This window comes from Thermobia domestica, chromosome 17, assembly GCF_964235325.1.
Source record: "Thermobia domestica chromosome 17, izTheDome1.hap1.1, whole genome shotgun sequence".
NCBI classification, from domain to species: domain Eukaryota; kingdom Metazoa; phylum Arthropoda; class Insecta; order Zygentoma; family Lepismatidae; genus Thermobia; species Thermobia domestica.
Genome location: NC_137470.1, coordinates 121,736,193 through 121,750,393, shown reverse-complemented (window position 1 = coordinate 121,750,393; position 14,201 = coordinate 121,736,193). Strand labels below are relative to the sequence as shown.

Below are 14,201 nucleotides of genomic sequence, written 5' to 3'. Positions count from 1 at the left end.
GTAGTAGTAGTCTTTCAACCTTTCTCCAGGTAAGTATTAAACTAGGAATGCAATGGATATACCCGATTGCAATGAAATGAGCTGAGCGAGCTTAAACTACGTAATCAGGAAGTGTTTTTCGGTGATTATTCCTCGATGGTACATCGGATTTTTTATTTCGACCTATGTTGTCACTCAGCACGACATACTCTATCAGCGTGCTAAGTTTGGTTGAGATCGGCCAAACGGTCTAGGAGAAAGCGTTTATCGGTGATTATTCCTCGATGGTACATCGGATTTTTGATTTCGACCTATGTTGTCACTCAGCACGACATACTCTATCAGCGTGCTAAGTTTGGTTGAGATCGGCCAAACGGTCCAGGAGGAGTTCGCGGACAACCAAACGGCTAACCCGAGTATAAGAGCTTCGCTTCGCTCAGCTCAACAACTACAATAAGTAAGTTTCCAGTAACCCTAAAATGTGCTTCAAAACATATGCTACATTCATGTGCGGAATTCATGTTCTGCCATGAGTATACTTTGCTTACCTTTACATTCGGGTTTATTCGTACTTGAAGAGGAAAGAGTTAAGATAAGGACATTTGTTTATTAAAATAGACTGAACACATGTATTACTTTCTTTGTGATATAAGACTGCTAATAGTATATATTTCCAGGATCCTAGCACCTACTTTGCCAGAAAGCCCAGGAATAATGCCGAAACGAGCACCAGTCCCCCTCGCTTGCAAATATCTGAAGGTTATTTGTGTCTTTACGGGCGACATGATGGCAGTTGAAAAATCAAACGTAAAGGTTTCCAAAGAAGTACTTCAGTTTTTCGAGGTTTTGCTGTCTAAAGGTATACGTGTTTTATAAATATAATATGGAAACTTACTCACTATTATAATGCATAATAATGGTTTATAGAACTTAGATGAGACCTCGCATTTCAATAACCATGAAGCGCTGGTCCGTACAGTTGAATATACTTAGTAGATAGAGGTTACGTAAAACTAAAATGTAACACTTCCCAAGTGTAACACTTCAATTTTGATAATGAAATAAACGAATACTTGCTTTTTTTATTTTCTGCGGGAAAACTGTTTTAGGGGGCAAAAGCCCCCACCCAAAATTTTGAAAGTCGACGCACGAAAGGCAAGAAGAATTGGACCGAAGTGAATGAAATTGTGCACAGATATTGTAGACGTAAAATGAGAGAATACCTGTTTCGTATTTTCCTGGAAAAACGGTTGGGTGGGTCACGGACTCCTTAAACCTTTGATTACGAAATATCAAAAATGCTAATAACAGTATGTCATATGTGTCTAAAGAACATGAAGAATTGCAATGAAACTTTGTGTATGGACAATACGCAAAAAACAAACGAATACGGGTTTTGCTTTTTCCTCTGCGGAAAAACGCTTTCAGGAGTAAAAGCCCCCACCTAAAGCTTTGAAAATTGACGCCCGAAAGGCAAGAAGAAGTGGAACAAAATGAATGAGATTGTGCACAGATACTGTAAACGTAAAATGTGGGAATACGTGTTTCGAATTCTCGTGAAAAAAACAGGTGGGTGGGGCAAAGACCATTCCAAACCTTTGATTTCGAAATATCACATGTGCGAATAACTATACGTTAGAAGTGCCTAAAGGATATGGAGAATTGCAACGAAACTTTGTGTAGAGACAATACGCCGAAAATAAGCGAACACGTGTTTTTAGTTTGTGCGGAAGAACAGTGTTGGGACCAAGGCCCCTACATAAAAGTAAATATTAAGGTAGAAGCGCAGGAAGGAATGGACCGAAGCGAATGAAATTGTGTGTAGATATTGTATATGTAAAATAAAACAGTTCGTGTTTCCAAAGTGTCCCTAACCGATCTGTTTAAATTTGGCACAGCAACAGTAAACAAAAAATAAATCAACACGTGTTTTTATTTGTGGAAAAACAATGTAAGGGTTAAAGGTGCCCCCGAAATAGTATAAAATACGCTATAGGTAGGAAACAGCTACTGTAAAAATAGTAAACTTTTACAGTATTGACTGGCACTGTAAAAATAGTGCCACTGGATAGGCGATCCAAAAGTAGCAATCAATACAGTGAATTTCTAGTGTGTCGTGCTTTTACAGTCAAAAGTTGAAGTTCAAAGACTGAACATTACGCCCTCTAGCTACTTGCGGAACACATATTGCCTTGTTTTACATATACAATATCTACGCACAATTTCATTTGCTTCGGTCCACTCCTTCCTGCGCTTCTGCGGTAATTTTTTTCGGAGGGCACCTTGGCATTCACACAGTTTTCCTGCACAAACTAAAATCACGTGTTCGCATACCTTTTTGTATTGTCTCTTAACACAGTTTCGTTGCAATTCTCCATGTAATTTAGGCACTTCGGACGTATACTTATTAGAATGTTTAATATTTCGTAAAGAATTGGAAGGGTCTGCGCCTCACCCACCTATTTCTTTTTTCCAGGAAAATACGAAACATGTATAACCTCATTTTACGTCTACAAGATCTATGCACAATTTCGTTCACTTCGATCTACTTCTGTTTGCCTTTTAGCAGTCAACATTCAAAATTTTGGTTGGGGGCTTTTGCCCCTATAGCCGGTTTTCCACAGAAAATTAAAAAAAAAACACGTATTCGTTTATTTTATGTGTAGTATCTATTTGCCAAATTTTATCAAAATCGGAGTGTTACACTTGGGAAGTGTTACATGTAAGTGTACCTTACAATTGCGTGTGTTAATTCAGGACAACCATCGTAATCATATTTTTTTCGTGTGTACCCACGGCTAAAAGTAATGTATGTGTAAAGAAGTAGGTATAATGACAAGTAATAATATATATATTCTATTTTACAGTGTATGTTGTTTGTACATATCCCTTACATAAAAAATTCTATCAATAATATATATATTATTATTATTGAAAATGAACGACATAGCTTCTAGCGTCACAAAAGATAGATCACGAAAAACTCAGAAAAATTGAATGTGCTCTCATGGTAATTTAAGTAAACTTATTTCTAACATTACTACAACAATTTAAGAAGTATTCTGTTAGGTTTGACTTTCTATATTATTTTTTTAAATGAATATTTAATAGTCCAAGCATACATTTTATCGGTGGAGTAGCCAGAAATACATCAAGTATTATGTGACATCACATACCATCACATATATTAGCCTAAAAGTAAGATAGGTCGTGAGAACCAGATACACTGACTACGCGCCATCAACTGTAATGTGTGTGTCATTTAGTCGGCCAGAGTCACATTTTTTTATGTTTTCTTTAATAACAAAGTGTTACAATACTAGTTAAATTACAATGAATGACTATGGCTGGCCAAATGCCCGTTATTCAACAGGGTGATGTGTGGTTAGCACATTGGATCCCAGGCGTCTTTATATCTTGCTTTCTATACCTGACTTCGATACTTGTTAATTCAGGTAGTTCCCCAGGTCCCTCACGATTCTGAGTCAGCACCGGGATACTTTAGTACAGTATTTTCACCAGAAGTACAACCAGATATCCAGGACACCAAAGTCGTGCGTGTTAATAGTTAGATTAAGTAAGAGATTTGTATATATATATATATATATATATATATATATATATATATATATATATATATAATAATGAGCAAGCACTTCATTTTTTAATGCTTTCCATTCGCAACCAGAAATGGTAAATTTGATATCGCAAGTGTGCCCAATTTTACAGTGTATTTGATGCTTTGATATGACTGTACATAGAGTTAATTAACTATACCGACAAACTGTAGGAAGATATTCCTTACACCAAACTAAGAAAAAATACATTCATATTGTTCTACGAGAAAAAGTGCATAATTTCAGAGCTAGAGCGTTCCAAAATTGTAAAAAAAAATCAACACGCGTTATTTCGTAGGCGAGAAACTAATGAATTGCGGTCCAATCAGCGTAAACGAATTTACACATGCGCCATCCAAAATGCATATTCTAGCAGTATGCAATAAGTGCGCAAGGGACTATTACATATCAATTTCCAGACACACTTCCAACAAAGTTCTCAGATATGCTCTGATTAAAGTAGTAAATAACATAAGACTTGGTACGTGTTGTAGAAGGCCGAAGTCCTTCTCCTTCATCTGGAAATCAAAATGCAGATGAGGGGCACATTTACATATCATTATGTAAGTATATTAATTTGTGATACAATTAATTGCTTGAAAATTTGTATGCATATTGAATATTATCTAGTTATTATGATTAAAGATGTTTAAACACCGAGCGTAGTACGGAAATATTAATACAATGTTGTATTATATTGTATTTATTCATGTATGTTATTTCCTTTATAGGCTAAGTATATTTGATTTTATTGCGTGCATCTCATTACTGGGTCATTGTATTATATATAGTATAAATGGGGATGAAGGAAGATAGTAATTATATTACTCTACATTGGATTAATTAAAGAAGAAATAAAAGCATATTCTATGGAATCATGCCTTTAAGTTAGAACTTTGGAAGACGGAGCTACGCTAACAGAGAATTTTTTTTTCTCTCGCGACTCTTCGTCGCCTGGAATACTGTATGTGAGGTCCTTCCCAACTTACAGTTGCAGGAAATCACTAAATGAGTGATAGAATAAGACTCATTATACACCGGAAGGATCCTACTCACTTCCTCTAGTGAAGCAACGCTGATTTGGAAACATTGCTTACAGACGCTCAACTTCTATTGTTGAAAATGTTATAAAAATTTTAGCGTCAACATGTGAGTTTTTGGATTTGTATAGATGTGATTTTGTGAGCAGCGAGCTCGAAGCGTCTCTTCCGCCCCCCCTTCACCCATGGCCAGTATCGTCAGCGGACGGGCCTAGAATTTTTACCCAGGATGCACAGCAGTTTTAAAATGTTTACTTTATTTTGATTCATTTTCTATGTTAAATATTAATATTAACGTATTACGCTCACTCGTTCTTGGAAATACCGTTCTAAATTCATGACTCTTTTTGTCAACGTGTATCCCTTTTCGTACAAGACATTTGGCTCTTGTAATTTTCAAAATTAATAATAACCAAAGATGTTTTCCTCTCTCTCTTTCCTACAAACATGGAGGCGTATTAGTAGCAGACAGTTTGAAAGGCAGCCGCAGGAAGATAGGCTTATTTCAAGTACTGTGAGAGATGACAGTTTATGACAGTTATATAAATGTATTCTATGTATATTTTACTTTTATTCTGTATATCATTTCATGTATTTCTCTTATTCGTAGTATTAGTTACAAGTGAAAATAATTATGTGTTTTGAAAACTCTATAGACTTCTGTTGTGAGCAGAAGCTTCAAATGTTACCGCCATTTGGAGTGATAGCAGCTCCTGTCAAAGGATTGTTGGGAGAAAATGCATCCAGAAGCAGGTTTCCGAGTTGGTATTTGCGGAAGACCTCCCAGCAGAATCGCCGGAGGCACAAAAACCTTTGTTGAAAGACTCGAAAAGGAGCGAGTCCTTCCTTTTCTTGGTTTTGGTGCGATTAATATACTTGTTCGGTGGGTGGACAAGGGAGGTTGATTCTTAGCTCTAGAAGAGAAAACGTCGTATGATTTCGGAAGGAAGTCAACTATACTTCCTTAAGTCTCGGGCAGTTTTGACCCAGGAAAACGTGTGAGCATCGGTCTCCCAGGGATTTCCTGTTGAACACACATGAACCGACATGTATCGGAAAACCGTGTGTGTGGTGAACTTTGCTTTTACTCAGTGCCTTCTATTGTGAGATACATCAAAGCGTTGAACAGTGCTAATATTTTAAAGTTGTGAAAAACTAAGTCATACGTATCGACGACCATTTACCATGAAAGGTTAATATATTTTTTTTATCACAACACAGTGCTATCTGTACCTCATGAAGCAGAACTAAGTAGACAGTTTTTGTCTAAAAACCCCATCTTAGCACAGGGAGGCATTTACAACTTCCAGTATGGAAGTGGAAAAATAAATATACTATATCTCTAGTTGAGATATTATAGGCCGGTCACGTCATTTAAGGCAGTGCCTCCTTGGACTTTTGAACAAGGATCCAAGCAATAGGTTAATTGCTTGTTTTACGGACATATAATATGTCCACTTCAAGATAATTCGTCATCCAGCTTATTAAATTGAAAGAACATTGCAGCTTCTCTAGTGGAATGAAAATGTACAACGACGTGGTGACTTCAAGCCAGAACGGTGTGTGTGAGTGATATATCCGCTACAGGAACAGTGCGCCGAACATAGTAAAATATTTATCAGTTGTTTTTTTTAAATTGATATTCATCAAAGTGTTGTATAAAAATTAAAGTATGTGTTATTGAATTCCTCCTCTCTGAGACAGTCAGAGACTTTGAACTCAAAATCATGAGGAGCTGAAATTTTTGTATCTAAAGCTCCACTTTTTCTTGAGATCATCCAGATCTCCATTTATTAAGCATAACAAATCCCCTTATATTTTTTTTATGTGGTGTAAATCTTGAAAATTTCATAGTGTGTGGTGAGTAGTGCACTACTGAAGGAAAGTTCAAAGTTAATGTGTAAATGGAGTGTTAACGTATTATCAGCACTCATCCTATGTTCTACAAACACGGAAATAAACCGCCATCTTTACCCAGTATTTCCATTTGTCTGTTCTTGCTGCAGGGTGAGTACTTGGTACTAATTCAAAAATGTTTTGTTTCTGAAGTGTGAGACAAGGAAGCATTTTCCCTTGCTGTTTGTATATCTAACCAGCTCTCTGAATGGGGCCCAGAGAGTATTATGCCCATAGAACTAAAGCTTACAGTCATGAGTATAGTGAGTTTTAAAACAGGCTGCTACCTGTTAGTTTAAAGTAGATTTTTTTAACCTATTTGTTATTTGCATAAACTCACTACAGTAGCTTCTAGGCCATGACTGTCATACAGAGTACCTTGAGATCTGTTGTTTTGGTTAACTAAAAATACATATGCTCTACCGAATTTATAGGAGGCAGTGGCGGCTTCTACAGGAGATTTCCCTTTATCTCCAAGCAGGGAATTAAGTATGCAGATGCCTGTAATTTGCATTTTATGTAAATTTTGAACCTTGTTTTGAATATTCCCAGCCACTCCACCTTATTTTAATTTTTTTTGTGTTGGTGTTCCTTGGTATCCTTAGTTTCGGCTCTGGCTACCTGCACCTCACAATATTCTTGGGGCCAACAGCGTAAAGGGCGATAGAGTATACTTTATATACTCCTTGGTCAGTGTACATTTTTAAGTAAAATTTTCGGTTTATGTTTGTTTATTCACCTGAAATTTCCAAGAACTGCGGTGTCTTGTATGTTGAATTTTTATGTTTGTGTTTTCAATTTCTTGCTTGGTAATAGTGTATTAGAGAATTCAGGCCTATTGAAGTTAGGGGGGAAGTAAACCTTTGTAAAAATTTTTTTGTCTTAATGGTAGTAACGAGAGCACAGGCTCGTAAAGTGGAAAACATGGATCAGCAGTTTGTTAACGAAGATTTCGATCAGAGAGCTGACGTGCTCTCAGAGGAGAGTAGGGTTGACGCGCAGGGCGCTAACGAGTGCACGGACAGCGTAGTGGGAAACGCTGAGGTGGTGGAAACGGTTCCTCCAGTCACCGGTATGGAACTGGAAGTGCCATTGCGGGAGGAAAGGGACGAAACAACTGTAAATCCGAGTGTGGTTAGCCCAGCCATGAACGAAGGTAGCACTTTGGAAAATATTAGTAGCCTCAATTTAGCAGCCATTCTCAGTGAGCTTTTACAAGGCCAGTCTTGAGAGCAAGCTGGAAACAAAATTTGAAGAAAGTACTAGGAGCCTAGAGGAAAAATTAGAATTAAAACTTGTGGGAAACGCGGCAAATTTAGAGAGTAAATTAGAAGAGAGTTCAAGAAGTTTAGAGAAACTTGAGAGAAAGATCGATGAAGGTAACAGCCATTTAGGGAACAGCTGTCAGAGGTTAGAACAAAGAGTAGAGACCGGCCTGGAGCAAGTACATAGAGAGACGAAAGATATGTATAAACGTCTCGAACAGGCCATCGAGTCCAGTAATGCTCGTCTTGAACTCCAGTTGGAGACTGAGTTCGAGACTCGAGCACAGTGAACGTGAGCTGACCGAGCGGCTAGAGATCACCACAGTAGAGCTTAGGGGGGAGATCGAAGGCGCTCGTGAAGACCTCAACTCACGTGTTACGGAAACGGCAAAGAAACTCGAAGAAAATTATACTGATCTCACGGAGAATATACAGCAGGTCTCGTCTCGGGTAGAACAGACCACCCAACAGTTAAATAATCAGGTCAGGAGAGTGGAAGTGAGTTTCACTTCCCAACAAGCCAGGCTCAGGGGGAAAATCGAGCAGGAAACGCAGCTCGAGGAAATACGATCGGAGTGCAACGGTAGCATCCAGCAGATGCATGACACCGTTCAAGACGTATGCACTCAGTTAGAAAAGAAGATGGAGGAATGGAAAACCTCTATGCAGAAGGAGACGAGCGAGGTGATCGAGGGACGGCTCGCGAACATCTCTGTCTCCGCCACACAAGAAAGACCTCCATCGCCAAACAACACCTCGAGTCGCGACTTGCCCGGTTCTCAACCTGGGAACCTGGCTAAAGCTCACGAGACAGACCCTGTCCCGTCAACGTCTCGCTCATGCAATCATGAGACGAGGCAGAATCTCGCCACGGCATTAGGTCTCATTCACAGAGACGTCACTTTGCCTGTTTATATGGGAACCGAGACCGAAACCGAGACATATAATTTTCTTCAAGACCTGGACCGATACTTCGAGGTCACCGGAGTACCAGACGAGATAAGATTGAGCTTCATCCCAAGGGCTGTGAGAAACACCTCGTATCAGTGGTTCCAAGTGAACCGGAGTAAAATCAGAACCTATGAAGATTTCGTGCATGAATTCAGACAGTGCTACTTAAGTGAAGAACGTTTAGCAAATTTAAGGGCTAACATACTAACTTCACATTTCGATAGTCGTGTGCACAAATCCCCAGCAGAATATCTGCTGGATTTGCTGCACAAGAATAGCATCTTGGAGCCGCGTATGTCAGATGCCACATTGTTGAAAGTACTCCCACGGCACTTTCCAAACTGGTTATTTCAGGCTATTGTCTCGTCTCGCCCGAAAACCATTGCCGAACTACTTAATTTAGTTTAAGAACTTCAGTCTTCGATGTCAAATCCAGACCAGTTCTACCAACAGAACCCTAGGAAAGGTGTTAACATGCTCCAGGTGAGCATTGATAGCGAGGAAAATAACCCCTCAGGCCTTAGCGGTAAGCAGCTGGCTCGTAAGCAAATAAATAGAACGCGAGATAACCAGCGTCCTTACCAGAGACGTAGACAACACACGAACCAAAACAACCAGCGCTCACCTCCTCGAAATCAGAGCAACGGAAGTGGGTCGTCTGGTTGGTCACGTGGGGGGAACTCCCACACCCACCACAACAACAACAGTCGTGTAGCCCGCGGTAGGAGGGGAGGAACGCGCAATACGGATAGTCAGTAAGGGAATTCCTTCAGACGAGAGGAGGAATAAATTCAATTGCTCGAACACTATGACCGTACGCCCCCTCCTCCAAGTCAGAATACAAATGTTACCAGGAGTAACCAATCCTCAACTCCTTCTTCAAGGGAATGAGGATTATCCGCATATACTTGCGGCGACGGTAGGATGGACACGGAGAGAACTTGTTCACCCAAGTTGACTAAATTACATCCCAAGTATGTGCGAAATTCAGAAACTAGTTTAGAGAATGGAAATGTTGATAATTCTTGCGTAACCGCAGTAAAAGAAATTTATGCATCAGAAGAAGAAAAAGAAGAAGAAAATTGCAATTTGTGTTTAAAAATAAAAAAAACTAAGAAGCATTTTGATGAAGGCATGTTAGAAAATAAATTAGTATTACTAAGTAGGAACGGAGAACATATAGACATAAATAGGGAAATTTACGAGGAAGCTAATGGCATTTTTAAGAACCTTTTTGACTCTTGTAATGAAGCATTACCTTCAAATAACGTCATCTCACTACCAGAGATAAATGTGTGTTTATTTGGAAAGGAAGTAAATTGTTTATTGGATACCGGGGCGACCTGCTCCGCAATTTCAAAAGAAATTTGGGACACCGTCTCAAATAGCCAACCCCCACCCGCATTTTTGAGTGCGAAGAATATACGGGTAACGTCCGCTTTTGGTAGTAAATCAGCGACGCTAATTGGCCAAACTCTGTTAGTCATTGGGATACAAGGGAAGGAATATCATACTTTAGGTATAATAATTTCAGGCTTAAATAGGTCTTTGATACTAGGATCCAACTTTTTCACAGAATCACGTGCCGTGTTAGACTATGACACCGGCCTTCTACATCTCAAACATCCTCATGATGTAGAAGTGGCGTTTAGATCAGTAGATTGCGAGACTGAAGATCTAGTAGTTCGATGTTTGGAGTTGAATGGAGAGTGCTTAAAACCATTTAGTTTAATGGATGAATTCGATAATGTTAATTGTAATTTTTCCCCGTCAGACGAGAGACGGAAGGCCATACGGGTTAGTGCACAAAATGAGTATAAGACCTCCAAAGAGCAGGCCACTCGTGCCCCGAACTTGGACGATGGAAGGTTCCCAGGTACCCAAGAAATGGCAGTTCACGTATTTCCACCAGAAGAGTGGATGAAAGTGAAGACTCGCGCCTCCCATTCCGAGATAGAAGAGTTTGTATCGAACTACTCAGATCTCTCAGCCTCCCAAAGAGATAGTTTAAAAGCTGTGCTGCTCAAGCATCAAGCCCTTTTTGATGCCAAGCCAGGTTGCATAGCTAACTACGTGCATGAGATTGGAGTAACGGACGAACGTCCAATCAAGACCAAACTCTATCCTTACCCTAAGAGATACAGGAATTTAGTATCCAATGAAATTTCGAGGTGGCTAGCGTGGGGAGTGATCAAGAAACAGCCTACTGCGTATATCAACCCACTGGTAGTGACACCTAAGAGTGATGGACGTATTCGAGTCTGTATCGACGGCCGAGCTCTGGCCAAAATATCTGGCGATTTATCTGACAGACCAATGCCACCCTTGTCTGTTCTCCAGGACATATGTGATAATTCTTGGTTCAGCTGTGTAGATGCAACAGAAATGTTCCTACAGATAAAGGTTAAGGAAAGCGACCAAAAATATTTAGGATTCTTACATGAATGCATATCCTACGTTTTTCAGAAACTACCGTTTGGGACTAAACAGAGCCTTGCTTCTTGTGTTAGAGCTTTAGATATGCTTATAGGAACTGAAGCGCGAGAGTACTGCGGCGCGTATGTCGATGACCTGATTTTAGCCGACAGGAGCTTCAGTGATCATCTTGTACACCTCGACAGAGTGTTGGGTTTACTCACTGCAGGTGGCCTAACTCTAAGGCTGAAAAAGTGTAACTTCGCAAGAAAAAGTTTAAACATACTTGGTTTCCAACTTTCTCAATCCGGTATCGGTAAAGATCCGGAGAAAGTGAAGTCGGTGTTGGATTTCAGAACATCCCGGAACGTGAAGGAACTGCGTTCCTTCATTGGCTACTGCCAATATTACAGATGCTTCAGTAGGAAGTACTCGGAAGTTCTCCATCCGTTATTAACCTACTGAAAAAGAATGTGAAGTTCAAGTGGGAACCCTAACATCAGGCAGCGATGGAGAAGATCAAACAGATCTTCCAAGAAGAAGTTGTATTGAAGACCGTCCTGCCTGACAAACAACTCATATTAGAATCTGATGCGTGTGACATTGCGTGTTCATCTCTATTGTACCCGCGTGATGATAATGATGACATTAAAGAAATCGCGTTCACATCACGCGTGTTCAACGCTGCGCAGAAGAATTACTCTGTAACTGAAAAGGAGTTTTTTGGACTGATAGATGGGGTTGTAAAATTCAAACAATATTTAGTAGGAACTAAATTCATAATTCGCAGTGACCACCTTGCTCTTAAGTTTATTCTATACTGTAGGCTTACGAACCAGCGCATCACCCGGTGGGCGATGCTGCTCTCCAATTTTAACTTTGAATTTCAGTTTGTAAAGTCCAACGAAAATTTGAGTGATTATCACTCAAGGTACCCTCCTCACACAGAAGAAGACCTCAGTGTTGCACGGAAGCCTATCCTCCAGGATTCGTTGATGTCCATCCTGACGGAAATTCCATGCGAGTTGAGGAAGATAATAGCCATACTACCGGAGATGCAGTCTTCAGATCCTGTCTACGGCAAGATCAAGAGAGAAGTAGAAGAGAAGACGGACTCACCAAGAGTGAATGGTGCTTGTCACCGTTTCGAAGTGTTGAACGGTGACCGGGAAGGAGTCCGAATATGCATCCCAGAAGTGCTAGTAATTCCACTGCTCGATTATTACCATACAGATCGGGGGCACATGTCGGCCAGCAAATTACTACCACTTCTATCTGAATTCTTCGTATGGCCGAAGATGCGAGCAAGCGTGAGGAAATTTTGTGCTTCCTGCGAATTATGTCAGAAAAGCAACCCTCCCCACTGTTATCGGCCGGGACCACTGAATCCCGTCGTCGTGGAGAAGCCAGGCTACTTGGTCTGTGCTGATTGGTTAGGACCCATAACATTCTAGTGTTCTACGACGCATTTTCTAAACTCATTGGTTTTATGCTTGTAGAAAAGCAAACACTGCCACTGCATTAAGGAAGCTTAAGGACTACCTAAAAGTGAACCCTAGTGTGGAACTCGTCTTGACAAACAGAGGGTCACCTTTCCAGTCTGACCGCTGGAAAAATGAATTAGCAGACCTTGGTATCAGGCACATTACTTCTACTCCATATTATCCTCAGGGAGAAATGGCGGAAGTGGCCGTGAAAGCGACCGTACGTTTACTGCGTAAATTGTGTCATGATAACCAAAGATTGTGGCCCAAATACTTAGAGAAAATAGAGAAGTGTTTGAACTCTGCGAAACATTTGGCCACTGGCGTGTCAGCCTATGAATGCCACTTTGGACATTCTATGTCTAGAGACATAGCCAGGCTCTTCAAGATCCCAGAAGTGGATCAGCGCCATGACGTGCAGTATTACATAGAGATTGCTAGGAAGAATCACAAAAAGAATGCTGCTGCACGAAAGAAAAATTTTGACAAGTCACACCGTACAGTAGAGTACAATGTGGGTGACCTTGTTTTATCTACAGTTTTCCCCAAGTCGGATGCTCTAGCAGGTGTTTCGAAAAAACTCTTACTCTTATATTCAGGCCCGTGTAAAATTGTCGCAACTACGGGAAAGAATTTGTACACACTAGCAGATCCTGTGACAGATGAGGTCAAGATGGCCAGAAATGCCTTCCTCTTAAAACAGTATATTGCTAGAGAAGAAGCAAACCACAGTGGTACTGGTGCAATAGAGACGCAATAGTATCACACATGACGCATCTAACCCCGGACTGGACAACTAGTGTACATAGTGTAGTTCTATAGTGTTTATGTTTATGTAATAGTGTATTAGTGTTTATGTATTTATGGGCAACTTGTGTATATTCAGGTTAAGTAAGTTAGGGCTTCCTGAATTCTCTACATTTAGCTTTTGTTTATTGGTAATTTTGTTTATTGTGTTTACTTTGTAATTTACTTTGTATGTTTTTTTATAAACTTATGTATTTTGTGATTATGTTTCAGGAACAAAAAATGTGCCCTCTTTATGATCTACGTCCTGTACTAGCAAGTACAGCACCTAGAATCATAGGGGGGGAAACTGTAGAAGGCCGAAGTCCTTCTCCTTCATCTGCATATCAAAATGCAGATGAGGGGCACATTTACATATCATTATGTAAATATATTAATTTGTGATACAATTAATTGCTTGAAAATTTGTATGCATATTGAATATTATCTAGTTATTATGATTAAAGATGTTTAAACACCGAGCGTAGTACGGAAATATTAATACAATGTTGTATTATATTGTATTTATTCATGTATGTTATTTCCTTTATAGGCTAAGTATATTTGATTTTATTGCGTGCATCTCATTACTGGGTCATTGTATTATATATAGTATAAATGGGGATGAAGGAAGATAGTAATTATATTACTCTACATTGGATTAATTAAAGAAGAAATAAAAGCATATTCTATGGAATCATGCCTTTAAGTTAGAACTTTGGAAGACGGAGCTACGCTAACAGAAATTTTTTTTTCTCTCGCGACTCT

At 39.7% G+C, this 14,201-nt stretch overlaps 2 protein-coding genes across 2 annotated transcripts in view; both read left to right on the top strand.

Annotated features, from left to right (window-relative positions):
• LOC145674146 (uncharacterized) overlaps positions 1–7,762 on the top strand; it is a 39,800-nt gene extending 32,038 nt beyond the window's left edge. The window contains exons 6-8 of the mRNA XM_081743975.1: positions 657–838; positions 5,293–5,397; positions 7,425–7,762. Of these exons, the coding sequence (XP_081600101.1) occupies positions 657–838; positions 5,293–5,397; positions 7,425–7,762 (625 nt within the window). The remainder of the gene's footprint in view (positions 1–656; positions 839–5,292; positions 5,398–7,424) is intronic.
• A 3,910-nt stretch (positions 7,763–11,672) lies between these two features.
• Positions 11,673–13,407, top strand: LOC145674145 (uncharacterized). The gene is made up of 2 exons (XM_081743973.1): positions 11,673–12,013; positions 12,663–13,407. The coding sequence occupies exons 1-2, from the start codon at positions 11,673–11,675 to the stop codon at positions 13,405–13,407; spliced, it is 1,086 nt and encodes a 361-aa protein (XP_081600099.1).
• The last annotated feature ends 794 nt before the right edge of the window (positions 13,408–14,201 follow it).

Bases quoted from the DNA above. Each gene is read 5' to 3' on its own strand.
- LOC145674145 (XM_081743973.1), top strand. From the start codon at position 11,673: ATGGAGAAGATCAAACAGATCTTCCAAGAAGAAGTTGTATTGAAGACC. The intron at 12,014-12,662 runs GTGGGCGATGCT...TTATGCTTGTAG, and splicing joins ACGAACCAGCGCATCACCCG to AAAAGCAAACACTGCCACTG.